The sequence below is a fragment of the Neovison vison genome, chromosome 6 (assembly GCF_020171115.1).
Source record: "Neovison vison isolate M4711 chromosome 6, ASM_NN_V1, whole genome shotgun sequence".
Lineage (NCBI taxonomy): Eukaryota > Metazoa > Chordata > Mammalia > Carnivora > Mustelidae > Neogale > Neogale vison.
The window spans coordinates 206,186,133-206,204,510 of NC_058096.1; the positions used below are offsets into that span (position 1 = coordinate 206,186,133).

General features: G+C 40.7%; 1 protein-coding gene across 1 annotated transcript in view; it reads left to right on the forward strand.

Moving 5' to 3' along the window:
* Positions 1-18,378, forward strand: part of PRKAR2A (protein kinase cAMP-dependent type II regulatory subunit alpha) — a 118,674-nt gene that overhangs the window by 72,491 nt on the left and 27,805 nt on the right. Inside the window, exons 3-6 of the mRNA XM_044253611.1 lie at positions 5,113-5,165; positions 7,909-7,992; positions 12,805-12,911; positions 15,274-15,427. Of these exons, the coding sequence (XP_044109546.1) occupies positions 5,113-5,165; positions 7,909-7,992; positions 12,805-12,911; positions 15,274-15,427 (398 nt within the window). The remainder of the gene's footprint in view (positions 1-5,112; positions 5,166-7,908; positions 7,993-12,804; positions 12,912-15,273; positions 15,428-18,378) is intronic.

Sequence of the window (18,378 nt, forward strand, 5' to 3'; positions counted from 1 at the left end):
ATAGAGTCTGCTGAGACTCTGGGGCCGTGGTGGGCACTCATGTCTGCATGGTAGGTGGTCTTCCTTCCCCAGGCTTCCCTGCCTTTTAAGGTGAACATGCTATAATCGACTGAAATACTGATTTTTGTCTTGCTATCCTTTCACAGTATTCAGTATTTTTTCCACCAGCAGCTATGTTCCAGTGAAATATGACCAAACATTACTGAAAATAATTTAGAAATCCAGTATTACTTACTGAATTGCATCCCCCTCGAATTCCTGTGTGAGGCCTAACCCCAATATGACTGTATTTGGAGAAAGGGCCTTTAAAATAAGGAGGCAGTTAAGGTTAAATGAGGTTATTAGGGTGGAGCCCTAATCTAATAGGACTGGTTTCCTTATAAGAGGAAGAGACACCAAGAGTCCACCACAGAGACAAAGGGCCGTGTGAGGACACAGTGAGAGGGCAGCCACCCATGAGCCAAGTGAAGAGGCCCCAGGAGAAACAAAACGTGCCAGTACCTTGGTCTTGAACTTCCATCCTCCAGAACTGTGAGAAAATAAATTTCTGTTCTTTAAGCCACTCAGCTGGAGATATTGTTATGGCAGCCCAGGTTGACTAATACGCATAGGCTGAGTCAACTTGTCATGGGAGCTAGCAGAAAAGCATAGAGCCTCAGGCTGTGACTGGGATCTGTGCTTGTTTCTTTGTAGAAATGAAGGAGTTTTCTCTCACCAGTACATTTTTTTTTTAAAGATTTTATTTATTTATTTGGCAGAGAGAGATCACAAGTAGGCAGAGAGGTAGGCAGAGAGAGGAGGAAGCAGGCTCCCTGCTGAGCAGAGAGCCCGATGCGGGACTCGATCCCAGAACCCTGAGATCATGACCTGAGCCGAAGGCAGCGGCTTAACCCACTGAGCCACCCAGGCGCCCCTCACCAGTACATTTTAATGATTCACATTTCTGGGGGCGCCTGGCTGGCTCAGTGAGTGGTGTGGGCAAGTCGTGATCTCAGGGTTGTGACTTTGAGCCCCGCATTAGGTGTAGAATTACTTAAAAATAAAATCTTTTTAAAAATGATACATTTCTGGATGACAGAAACATCAATTAAAATTCAGAAGAAATTGTGCTGGTTGGGTTCTTGTCACTTTGTGCAGTTTCATGTTGCTGACCAGTGACATCTGCTGGAGAACTGTGGCATGACAAGTTCCTTAGAACAAGGGATTGTGCTCCTCTTTCAGTCTTCATTTTCAGTAGGTTTAAGCATCTCATGCCGTTTAGTGTTGTTCTTGAGGCTTCATAGGGGATCACACAGACTCTGGGGCAACAGTCACAGAGACAGTTGAAGATGGATTTTTACATGAAAGATGAGAAAAGTGATTTGGGATCAAGACTAGGAAGAAGTAGAGAGGTTGGGTGGAAACGGAAGAGGCAAATAGAGGTGAATCTGGAGTTCAAAAGAAGAGGGTAAAATTAAAAAGCAGTTTTGAAAAATAAAATAATGATTTTCTACAAATAGAAACATTCATATTAATTTTACTGGAAATAACTATTTTTGTTTAAAGCACAGTGCTGTACCTTAAGACTTAAAGACTATAACATCGGCTGCTTCAGTTTGTTAATGTCTAAAAACATAAAAACGAGGGCCACCTGGGTGGCTTAGTTGGTTAAGCATATGACTCTTGATTTTGGCTCAGGTCATGATCTCAGGGTTGTGAGTTCGAGCCCCGAGTTGGGCTGTATGCTCAGTGTGGAATCCGCTTGAGATTCTCCCCACCCCACCCCCATGCACCCATGTGTGCTCAGGCACACATGCACATGCTTGCTGTCTCTCAGAATAAATAAAATCTTTTTAAAAGAAAGATCTTCGAGTCCTTTTTTAAAAATAAAAATATAAAAATAAGCTAAGTCACTAAAATACTTTCCTTCAAAATCAGAGGAAAAGCAAGCCTGGAAAAAGGCTAGCCCAAGACTTGTCATTATCAGTAAAATCCTGTCAGTCTCAACCCTGCAGCCTTATTATTTTAAAATTTTTAAGTGAAAATTTCCATGCATATGCAGAAGTAGAGAACGTTAGTATAATAACACTCTTGTACCCATCTGTTTCCGAAGTGAGGGTTTTAAAATGCATTTTTCTAAGAAGACATTTCTGAAGTAGAATTTGATGTATTCATTAGATAAGAGGTGAACGAAGAAAGTCATGATGAGTTACAAATTTCTGGTTTAGAATCCTGGGCTGCTAATGACAGCCTTAATCACAAGCACAGAGAACCAAGAGGCTTGCAGTTTTGTTTCGTTTGTCAGATTTTTTTTTTTAATTTCTTTTCAGCTTAACAGAATTCATTGTTTTTGCACCACACCCAGTGCTCCATGTAATACGTGCCCTCTTTAATACCCACCACCTGGCTCCCCCAACCTCCCACCCCCCCGTCCCTTCAAAACCCTCAGATTGTTTTTCAGAGTCCATAATCTCTCATGGTTCACTTCCCCTTCCAATTTCCCTCAACTCCCTTCTTCTCTCCATCTCCCTGTGTCCTCCATGTTATTTGTTATGCTCCACAAATAAGTGAAACCATATGATAATTGACTCTCTCTGCTTGACTGATTTCACTCAGCATAATCTCTTCCAGTCCTATCCATGTTGCTACAAAAGTTGGGTATTCATCTTTTCTGATGGAGGCATAATACTCCATAGTGTGTATGGTCCATATACCCATCTTCTTTATCCATTCGTTCGTTGAAGGGCATCTTGATTCTTTCCAGTGTAGCGACCGTGGCCATTGTTGCTATGAACATTGGGGTACAGATGGCCCTTCTTTTCACGACATCTGTATCTTTGGGGTAAATATCCCGTATGCAATTGCAGGGTCATAGGGAAGCTCTATTTTTAATTTCTTGAGGAATCTCCACACTGTTCTCCAAAGTGGCTGTACCAACTTGCATTCCCACCAACAGTGTAAGAGGCTTGCAGTTTAACAGTGTCTGCCGCCAATGCAGTTTCCTCATTACTTCCTCCTTCCTCAGAGCATGGGGGGGAGAGAGAGAGCGAGTGCAGGAGTGCATGCAGGGGGAGCAGCAGAGGGAGAGGGAGAAGCAGGCTCCCCACTGAGCAGGGAAGAAGGTTCGTGTCTTTTTTTTTTTTTTTTTTTGAAGGTTCGTGTCTTAATCATTAGGACAGATCTGAGATAAAATGTAGCTGAGCTCATCTTGCAGAATCAGGAATGACTTGGAGAAAGTTGGTGTGACATTATCTACATCCTGTTGTCACTTCCCTGGCTCAGCTACCCAAAGCCTGGACCAGCCAGGGAGTAGGCATACCATCCTGCAGAACATCACCTGATGCTGTTTTAGGGACTAGAATGGTATTTGGCCTCTTAAATTCCTTCTCCATAATTTTAAAAAAAAAATTTATTGGGCGCCTGGGTGGCTCAGTGGGTTAAGCCGCTGCCTTCGGCTCAGGTCATGATCTCAGGGTCCTGGGATCAAGTCCCACATCCGGCTCTCTGCTCGGCGGGGAGCCTGCTTCCTCCTCTCTCTCTCTGCCTGCCTCTCTGCCTACTTGTAATCTCTCTCTGTCAAATAAATAAAATCTTTAAAAAAAATTTATTTATTAGAGAGAGAGAGAGAGCACAAGTGGTGGAGCAGCAGGCAGAGGGATAGGGAGAAACCTGATTTAGGGCTCAATCCCAGGACCCTGAGATCATGACCTGAGCTGAAGGCAGTTGCTTAACCAACTGAGCCACCCAGGCACACACATCCCCCACCAATTTTTCTTTGTGTAAGGATGTTGGATCCCTGTTGGGTGGGCAGAGTATTGATGGCATTACACTACAGGAGATGTGGCTCCCACTAGGTACTGTAGGCTAGGCAGGGACGGGACTCCTGTCTACATGACATACCATTTCTCAGATATTCCACAAGTTCAGAGAATCAATAGTAAAGAGAAGCTGGGATGCAGCTAGACCAAGGCTGCAGTGAGTAAATGTGTTTAAGAATCAAGGAGTTAAATTGAGAGCAGTAGGTATCAGTTTGTCCCCTAGTTTTAGCCATCACATGAATGCATTGAGTGTAGGGTTGAGAACTATTTGCATTCCTTGCCTGTTAACTTCCTGGTTTATACTTGTCTTGGTTCCCTTTGGAAAAATAGATAGGTTAAAAAAACAAACAAACAACTTGTGTGTGTGTGTGTGTGTGTGTGTGTGTATTCATATTTATATATTTATTTTCCCTTCTTAGCTCTCCTTCTTTCTCATAGAAGTCCTTTCTTATGGAAGTGATAGCATATTACATATATGCTCCACCTTACTATTTTCCCCCAGAACTCAACTATCAGCCCATGGAGATCTTCCTCATTCTTTCTTATAGTGTATTATTCAAATAGTTACTTATATCATATTTTTGGGTATTTTGGCCATTTCTGATATTTTGCTGTTATAAACAAATGTTCAGTGAATATTTTCTGAACCTTTGAATTGCAACAGAGACAAGTCCTGCAGGCAGCCAAGCACAAAAAACACAGGCTACCTACAAAGAAAATCAAGTTGATTTTAGATTTATATAATATTGTACCCAGAACAAAGGCTGACACATAGTACTCATTTTGTTTAAAATTCATTCTTATTTTTAAGTCTTTCATGTACAAAATGATGTCCAGCAATTTTTCTTTTAATAATTTTGTAATTCTTTTAATAATTATTTCATATCCGTGTATTTGAAAATAATAATTATTTCACAGTTATTTCATAATTTTTTCATAACTATTTCATATCCATATCCATGTGATATTGCACACATTACACTTTCTGGTTTTACCCCTGAGTAAAAATTCAACAGAGACAACACCTCCTTGTTTGTCCTTGCCACTACTGTGGGATTTACTCTATGATATATTTTACCAGCTCTCTCCTATTTGGGACTACCAATCCCTAGAAAGCTGGCATTTTAGCACTTAATAGAATTCCTGGCATGAGTAGGTACTTAATGTATTTATTAATTGATGAGAGAGCTTTAAAAATCATTATAGTTTTAGAAAACAGTGAATAACAGGAAACTGTGTTCATTTCCTATTTTTCCAGTAAAAGTACACATCTGTTTTATTCACTTTTCTCTTTGTGTTTTCTCTCCAAATTTAGTCTGTGCTGAGACCTATAACCCTGATGAGGAAGAGGAAGATACTGATCCAAGGGTAAGAACTGCTGTGAAGGCCTTAGGTAGAATTGTTTATTCCCCACTCACTCCCCTTCTCCTCATCTACATCCTCAACAAGATGCTATTTTTTTAATCTATCAGAATGACAGATATTAAGAAGAATGAAAGCAGGACCGGTTGAGGTTATGGTAAGATGGGGTACCTAGCTGTAGCTCTCAAAGCCTTAAACACAGGCAGGCCAATTGACTCAGCTGTTACCTGAAGGAGAAGTCATCCCTAACACACAGCTGATCCTTTCTGAGGATGTATAAACAGAGATCATCACAGTGTCATCATGGTAAAAATGGGAACGATGCCCCCAAATAGGGGATTGCCAGGGGCTAAATTATGGTACACTCAAATCAAGAGAATTTGCAGCCATTTGCTAAAATAAAAAATAATTTAAAAAATTTATCTGGGGTGTCTGGCTGACTCATTTGGAAGAGCAAGTAATACTTAACCTCAGGGTCGTGAGTTTAAGCCCCATGTTGAGTATAGAGATTACTTAAAAAAAGTAAATAAACTGGGCGCCTGGGTGGCTCAGTGGGTTGGGCTGCTGCCTTCAGCTCAGGTCATGATCTTGGGGTCCTGGGATCGAGTCCCGCATCGGGCTCTCTGCTCAGCGGGGGGCCTGCTTCCCTTCCTCTCTCTCTGCCTGCCTCTCTGTCTACTTGTGATCTCTCTGTGTCAAATAAATAAAATCTTAAAAAAAAACTAAATAAACATATATATATATATATTTATCCATCTGTCTAGTAGTTATTAGTACAAAGAATTATTTCGGAGGGATTATATCCCACATGTTAATAGTGATTGTGGCAGGACTATGGTTCACTTTTGATCTTCTCTTAAAAACTCAGATTTTTTAAACTTTTGTACAGTTACCAAATTATTTTTATAAAAGTGTATCTGAACCACCATTTTTTAAAAGATTGATATTATAAAAGAAGCTTTAATGATCTTTCAAATATGCCTTAAAATGAGCAGCCCATGAAAGACTTCTGAAGCATTCTAATAATAAAATGCTACCATTGTGTGAATATAATAGATATGTAAATTTAAAAATTTGTTCTGGATATTATAAAATTCTTGATGACTTTTAAAAAGTTAAAGCAGTTAAGCAGTTTTTTGGGAGGGGCAGCTGGATGGCTCAGGAAGTTAACTTAACTCTTGATTTCAGCTCCGACCATGATCTCAGAGTCATGAGATAGAGCCCTGCGTTGGGCTCCGTGCTCAGTGCAGGGTCTGCTTGGGATTCCCTCTCCTTCCCCCTCGGCCCTCCCCCAACCAAAAAAATTAAAGCAGTTTTTTACTAACTTTTTAATATTACAAATTTAAAACACTTAATCCTTTGACATCTGTTATTTCTCATCAGATTAAGAAATATACTTCTTTTTAGGTATATCTTTTCAGATAATCTCTGAATTATAATAGCAATACTAAGCACTAATTATTTTTTTTAGTTTAGTGAACTATTCAGTAACAGTACAAATAATGACACATTTTGAGCACCTGCTAAATACCGGGTACTATTTTACATACTGCATGTATAACTTACGTAATCCTTCTGACGACTCATTTAGCAGACGGCACCACTTCTACTAAAGTGTGGATATTTGACGTCTGGCACACACAGCCGTTGTTGACTTGCCGTCTGCACTTAGGTTTCAGTAGGCAGCTCACACTGAATGGGAGCTCCTGATGATTTCCCTTTATGTTCTTCTCCTCCCACAGTCTTCCCCAGCTCAATTCATGGCAGTTCCATGCTTCCAAGGGCTCAGGTCCAAAACTCGAGGGTCACCCTCAGCTGCTCTTATTGTTTTCATACCTATGTTCAGTTTTCCAGCAAATCCAATGGGCTCGGTCTTCAAAACACATCCAGCACTCTACTGTCTCAGCACCTCCATGGCTACCTCCCCTGCCAGTCCTCACCACCACCATCTGGCACTGGAATAATCATGGTACTTTCCTGGCTTCCACTCTTGCTTCCCTCAAGGCTGTTCTTCACTTAGTAGCCACCCGATGTGGTCTCTTCCTGACCTTTCACCCCATGCTCTGCCTGAGTCACACCCATCTCCTGGTTCTCTCTCAGACATGCTCTTCACCTGCCACAGGGCCTTGCTTTCACTTACTCTTCCCTCTGCTCGAGGTGCTCTTCCTGTGGAGATGTCCACGTGACCCACTGCCTCAGGTCATCCTCATTTCTTTTAGATCTTAACACAGATGTCACCTTCTCAGTGAGGCCTCATCTGCCCACTCCACACACACAAACACTCTTTTTTTTTTTTTTAAATCACCCTTCCCTACCTTATTTTTCTCCTTGGCCTTGTCACTCTCTAACATATTTTACAGATTTATTGGATGAGAGCAGGTGTTTTTATCTGTGCGTTCCCCATGTCCCCAGACATGAAACAGTGCCTGGCACCTAGTAGATGCTTAGTATCTGTTGAGTGAACTGATCAATAGCCCTCCGCTTCACAGATGATGCTGAGGCTCCCGGGGGGGTAGCTTACTTACTGCCAGTCACACGGTCAGTGAGTGGCCCCAGGGTGAGAGCTCTGCCCCCATCCCAGTGCCCCGCCATGGTCAGGGCCCTGCTTGGTATTTGTATAGAATTAAAGTCTGTAAACATGCTCTTAATTTTCCCCACTTTTTAGGAGAAAGAAATGTACCGATCTGTAAGTAAAGTCAAATTTTAAAACGGAATAAAAATATTTCCCTGGTTTCATTTGGCTTGACAGGTGATTCATCCTAAAACTGATCAACAGAGATGCAGACTTCAGGAGGCTTGCAAAGATATTCTCCTTTTCAAAAATCTTGATCAGGTAACGTTGGTTTTTAAGAATATTTTTGTCTTTCAGCTTTTCTCCTATTTGTCATTCAAACAGTTTTTGTCATCTTAGCCTCAGCCATATGAGGCATAAAACTTTAGAATCATCCTACTTACAGATGTTTGCATTGTGTTGACAATCATAATTCATAATGAGCTTTTCAGATGACTTCTAGTATTTCTCTGAACTGCTTTGGTACTTCTTCTGAGAATATACCATTTGAGGATCTTGCAGTTTGGTTGTGTTAAAAGGAAATGTTCACGTTCACATGACTCTGGCTTAGTTTGGAGGGTCTGAATTTATGCTGCAGAGTAATTTCTCCAAAGGTGCTAGTTATGGAATTCTCTTCTCCGGTCACAGTTAACCCACTGGAGGTGTGTGACTTCTCAGGCCTTAGATGTGGGACATGTCTTGTGATTACTTCTCAGCAAAGACCTCAGACACGGGGAGTGGTGTGTGGCTGTAGGGCTCTGGTGTAGGATCTGTGCTTGCACCTGTCTTCCCTCCCTTGGGTGGAGATAGAGGGCAGAGGCTACCTCATGAGCACAGAGAATCTTCAGATTTCATTACTTCTTTACTTTGAGAGCCACACACCGAAGCTGCATGAGTGGATGAGGTACGGGTCCTCCTGGAGAATCCTAGAATGTGCAGAGACAAGAAGGATGGGATTAACGTTCCCCTCCTATCCAACTCCTGCAAAGAAGTCTTTTAATGACATCCTCACAATCATCCCTGATATCTATAAACCAGTCGTTTGGTAGCTGTGTGGGTATAAGAATAGCCAGAACTTTAGTCAGTTTTGTTAGTCTCAGGTGAATAAAACAAGGACCATGACCTCAAGGAAAGGCTGGTTTTGAGAAATACTGGTCTGTATCTCCTGTTTTCCCTAGAAGATCCATCTGTATCAGTGTAAAGAAAATTTACTTTTACCTACTGAACAAAAACCCCTTGTAAATTTTGTATCATCAGATGTTCTAAGGGAGTTTCTGTGTCAATCTAATATTCAGTTTTCTTAGTGTTGAAGAAAACCATTTTACCATTTTATTCATAACTAAAATGTCAGATGTAATGATTTTTTTCTAACATTTTTGTCACGAAAGTACTCAAATAAAATAAAGTTGGAAGACTTCTGCAGAACACACATTTATCCTCTGCCTTGATTCTACGATTAACATTTTACTGCTGTGCTTGTTATATTATATACCATCTACCCATCTTTCAGCAAAGAGGTCAGTAAACTTTTTCTTAAAGAACAAAGTAGTAAATGTCTGTCACAACTACTCAAGTCTGTTATTGCAGCAGAAAGGCAGCCACAGACAGTACATAAATGAAAGGATGTGGCTGTGTCCAGTAAAACATTATTTATAACAACAGGCAGCTGTTTGCTGGCCTCTGCCTTAACCCATCTTACTTTTTTGGGTTCATTTCAGAGTAAGTTGCAGATATCATTATACCTTCCTTTAAGAACTTCAGCATGCATGTCATGGAACTAGAGTTCAGTATTTGTTTAGAGTCTTTTGATACCAAGTTTGTATACAGTGAAATTGCCTGAGTTTTAAATGCGTCCACTGAGGTTTGAGAAAGGTATGCACTTCGGTAATCCGAACTCCCCAACAGGTTATGGAACATTGCCCCAACCCAAAAAATTCCTTCGTGCCCCCTTGTGAACAGTTCTGGCCCCCCTCCTCTCAGAGGCAACTACTATTTTGGTTTATCCTATGATAAATTAATTTTGGCTCTCCTAGGATTTCATATAAATGGAATTATACAATAGGCACTCTTGTGTGTGAAACTTCTTTCACTCAGCATAGCTTTTGAGGTTCATCCCTGTTGCATGTATCAGTAGTTCATTCCGTTTCCTTTTTTACTTTTTATTTTGAATTCGTTTTAGACTGACAAGAAAGCTGCAAAAATAGTACAGATTTCCCATATACCCTTCATCCAGCTTCCCCTGGTATTAACATCTTAACATAACCATAGAACAATGAGCAAAACCAGGAAATTAACATTCTTATAATACCACTAGTTACACTGCAAACCTTATTGGGATTTCACCAGTTTTCTCACTTACGGTTTCCTTTTTTCTGGTTTAAGGATCCAATCCAGAACCCCACATTGCATTTAGTTCTTAATTTCTCTTCATTTTGTCATGGTTTTCAGTCCTTTCTGGTCTTTCATAATCTTGACACTTTGAAGAGTATTGCTTCATTATTTTATAGAAAGTACCTCAATTTGGATTTGTCTGATGTTTCATCATCACTGGACTATGGACATATATTCTTGGCTTGACTGCTATAGAAATTACATTGTCTCTTTCTGAGGGCATCATATCAAGGGGTCCATGATGTCAATAGGCCTTGTTGCTGGTGCTGTTACATCATTCATTTTTGTTGCCGAGTATTGTGCCATTATATGAAAATACTAGTTTGCTTATCCACTTTTTTTCCCTGTTGATGGATACCAGGCCGACCTATTTCTTGTTTTTAGCTCTTATGAATAATGCTGTGGACATTTTGTACAAGTCTTTTTTGTGAACTTTTTTCCCCCATTGCTCCAGTAAAATACCCAAGGGCAAAATTGCTGAGTCATAGGGTAGGTATATGTTTGAGTTTATAAAAATCTGCCAGATCTTTTTCAAAGCAGTTGTGACATTTTGCATTCCTTCAACAGTATATGAGATTCCCAGTTGCTCCATCATTTGATAGTATCTATCTTTTCAAATTTTAACCATTCTGATGAGTGTATTTGTTTCATTTTAAAAAAATTTATTTACACCTACATTGGGTGTAAAGCTTACTTAAAAAAAAAAAAAAAGAACAGAAATAAAAATAAATAAATAAAATAAAAATATATTGCCCAAATTTCTGGTTTTAAATTTTCAAATTTACAAAAAAGTCGAAAGAATAATACCATGAACCCTCATGTACCCTTACCTAGACTGACCAGTTGTTAACATTTTGTCACATTTATTTTCTCTCGTGTGTGTATGTCCACATACATAAGTGCAGGTGAACTGCTTTTTTTCTTTTGTTCTGAGCCATTTATGAATGTGTTTAAGACTTCTTGACACTTGGCCACTAAACACCTTAAGATGTATTTTCTAAGAATGAGGTTATTCTCCTACATTAGCACAAGACCATTAGTAACAGTGATGCAGTAGTGTTATCTAACACCCACTCCATATTCAGATTTTCCCAGTTCTCTACAGCTTTTTTGTTTTATTTTTCAGTCCTGAATCACATGTTGCCTTTGGTTGTCATGGTGTCATTTTAGTCATCTCTAACCTAGAATCCTCCCCTTACACCTCACTCTATCTTACGACACTAATGTTTTTGAAGAGTCCAGACCAAAAGAAGAATTACTCAGAATGAGAGGCTGCCAGTGGACAGCCCACAAGCCAGTTACAGCTAGTGTGTGTTTGGTCTGTATTGTACATGAAAATTTGAATTGTTACCTGTATTTGAACATGAGATTTCTGGCAACACTGGGCTCACATTCCATGTGAGTTTGGAATGCACGTGACTCTCACTTCCTTTTTAGTATTTCTCATCTTGTTCAGCATTCAACACACATGGAACTATGGAACTAGAGATGCTTTTAGTGACACTCAGTTATTTTAGGTAGCACCATCACACTGACAGACACTAAATCACATGGAATTATGTGGCAGTAAAGTTTTCCCTTGTCACCTCTGTAGTCCACATTCTTCCAAGCAGAAAGTCATTCTTTGAGCTGAAGCTGGTATTCATTAGTACCCCCTAACAGTCACTGCTCTCCCTCCCCAACAAGATGCTGGCCCTAGACTGAGACCACTATTTTGTTAAAATTTAATAGCATTGTTTTGTTTTCACTGTACTTACCAGTACAGTTAGTTATCTTCCTGTTAGAGCAGGTAGTGATAAGTAATTGTATGTGTTGTATATACATGTTTGAAGCTGTAGTAGTTGTCCATTAATGTCAGTTTTTGAGTCCCCTTTTGTGATACTTCCCTTAGATTTTTCTTTTTTAGTCATAAAAATTAATGAGCTAGAAACTATTAAATGCTTTTAAAAGTATGAATTAGCGGAGGCTTAGAGAGGTTCAGTGATGTGCATGGCTAGTCAGAGCAGTTGTGCCTCTCTGTGAGGTAACTTCACGTCCCTGCCCTTTAGATTTGATTATACTGTTAAGATCAACACCTGTGGTAGGGGCACCTGGGTGGCTCAGTGGGTTAAGCCTCTGCCTTTGGCTCAGGTCATGATCTCAGGGTGCTGGGATCGAGCCCCACATTGGGCTCTCTCCTCAGCAGGGAGCCTGCTTCCTCCTCTCTCTCTGCCTGCCTCTCTGCCTACTTGTGATCTCTCTCTGTCAAATAAATAAATAAAATCTTTAAAAAAAAAAAAAGAATATTAATTAAAAAAAAAAAAAGATCAACACCTGTAGGAAGGTGACATCACGTGGCTTTACAGATGACACAGCAGAGCCATCAGTGCACCTGACAGTCATGTGGGTGTGACTGGGAGGAGACACACCATGACTTAGATGCCTGTTTTTGCATACATTATGGAATGTTGTTTAAAGCCCTACTCTCTCAGAAAAAAACTCAGCAACTGTGCTGTGTTCATGGGGGTACAAAGCTGAATGTTTTGTTTGTCCCTAAAGCTGTTGGAAACGTTTGTTTCCAACAGCTTTAGGGATTTTGCTTGAATATGGAGAATAGTCTGATATATGCACTTCCACTATGTAATCGCACACAGAGATAAGCACAGTCATTTTTACCCCAGCAAATGTCAAAGTCATCTTCTCTCTTCGTGTGTATACCCACAGGAACAACTGTCTCAAGTCCTTGATGCCATGTTTGAAAGGACAGTCAAAGCTGATGAGCATGTCATCGACCAAGGAGATGATGGAGATAACTTCTACGTCATAGAACGGTAGGAGATGGAGCTTTGCAGATGTGTGGCTGCCCTTAATGAGATTCATAATGCAGGGCATGTACCTCAACCTGTGCTTTGTTCAGCCCAGAGAGGGCTTAGGACCAGGTGTGCAAGCTTCTTAAAGCTTGTCCCTCTCCTTACTCATATGTGAAATTTAATAAACAGAGGATCATAGGGGAAGAGAGGAAAAAATAAAATAAGACAAAATCAGAGAGAAAGATAAAACATAAAAGACTCTTAATCACAGGACTCAAACAGGGTTGCAGGAAGGGAAGGGTGTTGAGGGAATGGGGTAACTGGGTAATGCACATTAAGGGAGGGTATGTGATGTATTGATTACTGGGCATTATATAAGACTGATGAATCACTGATCTCTACCTCTGAAACCATAATACATTATATGTTAATTAACGGAATTTAAATAAAAATAAGTTTTAAAAAGGGGGAAAAAAGAGTTGGGTGCTTCACTGAGCCACCCAGGCAACCCAAGAACTTCTCTTAATAAAAAGATTTCAAGGAGCGCCTGGGTGGCTCAGTGGGTTAAAGCCTCTGCCTTCAGCTCAGGTCATGATCCCAGGGTCCTGGGATCAAGCCTCACATCGGGATCTCTGCACAGCAGAGAGCCTGCTTCCCTTCCTCTCTCTGCCTGCCTCTCTGCTTACTTGTGATCTCTGTCAAATAAATAAATAAAATCTTAAGAAAAAAAAAAAAAGATTTCAAGAAGGGGGAAGAAAAAAGCGCTGTCCCTCTCTGTCCACAGCTTGCCCCCCCATCTAGTGCCATCCCCCGTCCTCAGTAAAACCCATATTTGGGTTGCCATTATCAATATAGAGTCTCCTTGGGGGCGCCTGGGTGGCTCAGTTGGTTAAGCAGCTGCCTTCGGCTCAGGTCATGATCCCGGAATCCTGGGATTGAGTCCCTCATTGGGCTCCCAGCTCCACAGGGAGTCTGCTTCTCCCTCTGACCCTCTCCCCTCTCATGCTCTCTCTCAAATAAATAAATAAATTCTTTTTTTTTAAAAAAAGTCTCCCTTACAATTAGGCAAGATGTGCTTTATAATTATTTGCCAGTGTTCAGGAAGCCATTTTGCTATATTGTCATCTGGATCTTTCGGTCCCAGCCTAATTTTACACATGAATACACTGCCTTAGCTCTGTTCCAGGTGTAAGCCATGTTGGGAGACATGAAGTATGTGGGTTTGACCTACTGGCCTTAGTGTGTCATAAGTTCTTGAGCCATTACTGTTGTCTTGGGGGCTCCTTCTGACCCCCCCTCAGACCTGAGAGGAGCCACCCTCGCCAGATTACCTCCTATGGAATGCCTAGAAATGGCATCACTGGTAAAGGGTCTCTTTGAGGAATTTTATTTTTAAGATTTTATTTATTTATTTGACAGAGATCACAAGTTGGCGGGGGTGTGGGGTGGGAAGCAGGCTCCCTGCTGAGCAGAGACCCGCCCCCAATGCGGGCTTGATCCCAAGACCCTGGGATTATGACCTGAGCTGAAGGCAGAGGCTTTAATCCACTGAGCCACCCAGGCACCCCAAGGAATTAACAATATATTGTTAATTATCTTGCAGAAACATTGATGTATTTAAGTTTGCCTCAGTGGTTATTGCGAGTGCCTGTTTCTCTAAATGTTTGTCAGTTCTGAATATTATTCTTTAGCAGTCATTACCAGTCAATAGGTAGAATATTGTACCTTTTGGTTTCTTTATTTTATCTGTTCTCTATCCTAGTTTTCAACAAACTACAAAAGAAGACCCATACAGTCATTTGAATCCCTTCAGGAGAAACATTTGACAAAATTAAACACCTTTTCAATGTAAAAACTCTCAGCAAACTAGGAATAGATGTGTTTTTCACCAATCAGATTAAAGGAATTTTTTTTTTTAAACCTATGGCTAACATCATAGTTAATGGTGAAAGAGCTACCGTTTTCCCCTTAAAATCAAGAACAAGACAGGGATATCTGCTCTCATTACTTCTATTAGTATTGTACTATAGGTCCTGGCCAGTGCAATAAGTCAGTGAAAAAAGGAGAAGAAAAAGGAGGCAGGAAGAGGGAGGGCATATGATTGCAAAAGAAAAACTGAGATTATCTTTGTTTGCTGATGACATAATCCTCCCTAGAAAATCTCAAGCTACAAAAAAAGCTGTTAGAACTGATATGTGAGTTTAGCAAGGTCACAGAATACAAAGTCAAAATACAAAATCTCTTATATTTCTCTATACCAGCAAAAATCTTTTGGAATTTGCCTGTTTTATATCATATGTACCTTCTATTTCTGAACCACCTGCCAGGTCTAAAATTTGTTATTAGAAATAATAAATGAAGTTATTTCTTGTTACACTTCCAGGGGAACCTATGATATTTTAGTAACGAAAGATAATCAAACTCGCTCTGTCGGTCAGTATGACAACCGTGGCAGTTTTGGAGAACTTGCTCTGATGTACAACACCCCGAGAGCTGCTACTATTGTCGCCACTTCGGAAGGCTCCCTTTGGGGACTGGTGAGTTAGAGAAATGATTCCCCTTGTGTGGCATGGTATTAATTCCCCTTACTTCAGGGTTTTTGTCCTTGGGCTGTTGGTTCACACTATATAGCCAGTTCTCTGAAGGACATTGTGAAACATCCTGTACCAGTGTGTTTTTCCATTTCTCTAAAATGATTAGTCAACAAACCATTTACTCCAAATTACAGGGAAAAGACTGGGTCTTATGACCTTGTAGTCATGTTGGTTTTTACTATGCTTTTCTATTTATGTTTTTATCAGACAGGTAGAGACAAAGGGATGATTCTCTATGCAAGAGGCAGCCTAGAAAAATAATTATCATGGAGAACTATGCAAACAGTGTTTGCCATCTCTAGCTGTCCCAGCACTAACTTTTCTCTTTGGCCAGCCATCCACTTGTGCATTGGTCCATGCCAATACCCAGTAGGTTTAGATGACTAGAAAGGCTGATGGCCATATTCCGGGAAAGAGAACTTTCCTAGAGTGCCTGTGGCACAACACTGCTATGTTCTCTTTCCTCTGTTATCTGTGGTCCACCTTGCTTCCTTTTGCATCAAGCTTTCAGAATCTATAACTGTCTTCCTTCTAAAATAAAATAATTATCCTCTTGCACAAATTCCAAATTTCACTTTTAAGATACTAACATCTGTGATAATTTGTTTCATTTACTTTACAAGCAGAATTAAATGTATACCACAGCATTATCAGTATAGTTCCTCAAATGAAATCATACTTTTTTTTTTAAGATTTTATTTATTTATTTGACAGAGAGAGATCACAAGTAGGCAGAGAGGCAGGCAGAGAGAGAGAGGAGGAAGCAGGCTCCCTGCTGAGCAGAGAGCCCGATGCGGGACTCGATCCCAGGACCCTGAGATCATGACCTGAGCCGAAGGCAGCGGCTTAACCCACTGAGCCACCCAGGCGCCCCTGAAATCATACTTTTAAAACACAATAGAGCACTTTCTTGTGGTATATTGATGTAGAACTAAGAATGTCTTGCAAAATGAGTGATAGAATGGCTTTAGAATAGATCACACAGCAACATGGGGGCTTAAGTGGGTAGGAGAAGAATCCATGAAACAAGATGGGATAGGGAGGGAGACAAACCATAAGTGACTCTTAATCTCACGAAACAAACTGTGGGTTGCTGGGGGGAGGGGGGTTGGGAGAAGGGGGGTAGGGTTATGGACATTGGGGAGGGTACGTGCTTTTGGGTAAATTGGAAGGGGAGGTGAACCATGAGAGACTATGGACTCTGAAAAACAATCTGAGGGGTTTGAAGTGGCGGGGGGTGGGAGGTTGGGGTACCAGGTGGTGGGTATTATAGAGGGCACAGCTTGCATGGAGCACTGGGTGTGGTGAAAAAATAATGAATACTGTTTTTCTGAAAATAAATAAATTGGGAAAAAAATTAAATTAAATTAAATTTCAATTTAAACTAAAAAAAAAAAAAAGAATAGATCACACACTTGGGGACCTAGTGACTGAAAAACTGAAGGATGGAGCACTTGGGTGGCTCAGTTGGTTGACCGTCCAGCTCTTGATTTTGACTCAGGTCATGATCTCAGAGCTGTGAGGTCAGGCTCCACACCTTGCTTAAGGTTCTCTCTTTCCCTCTTCCTCTGCCCTCCCAGCCCTTACTTGCATGTTCCCTCACTTTCCATCTATCTCTCAGTCTCTCAAAAAACGAAAAAAAAAAAAAAACCTCAAGGATAGATCATAGATCAATAAGTAATGGGGGAAAATAAACCCGGTTTTAAAAATGTATTGATGGAAGGGCACCTGACTGGCTCAGTCAGTAAAGCATGTGACTCTTGATCTCAAGGTTTTAAGTTTGAGCTCCACCTTGGGCATGGAGCCAACTAAAAAAAAAAAAAGGTCCAGTTCAAGATGAAATAGCCCCATTCCTCAGTAGTTTTCTCTTTATTTTTTTTATTTTTTAAAAATATTTTATTTATTTATTTATTTATTTATTTATTTGACAAACAGAGATCACAGGTAGGCAGAGAGGCAGGCAGAGAGAGAGAGGGAAAACTCCAGGTATCATACAACAAACAAACTTAGGAAGACCCTGGAAGATGGACAGGAGAAGGTGGAGTGGCTAGGGATCTTGGTGACTTAAAGAAGGACAAGGGAATGAGACCCAGATGGCGTTCTGGAAAAGCCTACAACCTAGATCCACCAACCAATTACAACAAAAACAAACCCAAGAAAACCCTTAACCCTTTAGCTAAAGGAAAAGGGCAGGAAAAGGGCAGCCTAGCAAAACAGATTATATCACCCTCTTTCAGCCAAATACCAAAAGAAAAACTGCTTCTTCCTCCCCACTGGGGCTAGCAGCAAGCTGAATTTATGGCCTCACCCAGCAGCAAAGAGGCAAAATGAGATGCTGTGTAGTGTCACTAGTTGGCTCTCCACTTTCCCTGCCAGGGTTATGTCAGTGGGTTCCACAGGGGAGCTGAACATTCACTACCACATGTTCATGCACACTATACCTAATAGAGTGCCTGCAAAAGAAGATTAAATTGGATACATAATTTCACAACATTATACCAAACCAGGCGCCGCAAACTTGTTGTGGCGCCTGGGTGGCTCAGTTGATTAAGGGCTGCCTTTAGCTTATGTCATCATCCTAGGGCCCTGGGATTGAGCCCCCCCCCCTTATCAGGCTTCCTGCTCAGTGGGAGCCTACTTCTCCTTCCCCTTCTTTTGCCCTCCCCGTCCCCCACTCATGCTCTCTCTTGCTTGCTGTCTCTCAAATAAATAAATAAAATCTTAAAAGAAAAGAAAGAGAATAACTTTTTATACAGAGAACAAGGAAATTCTGAACCTGAGTGAGAAAAGACCATCAACAGATGCCAATACCGAGATGACACAGATATTACAATTACAATTAACTGACAAGGGTTTAAAACAATTACCATATACCCAATAACGTAAGCCGTCAA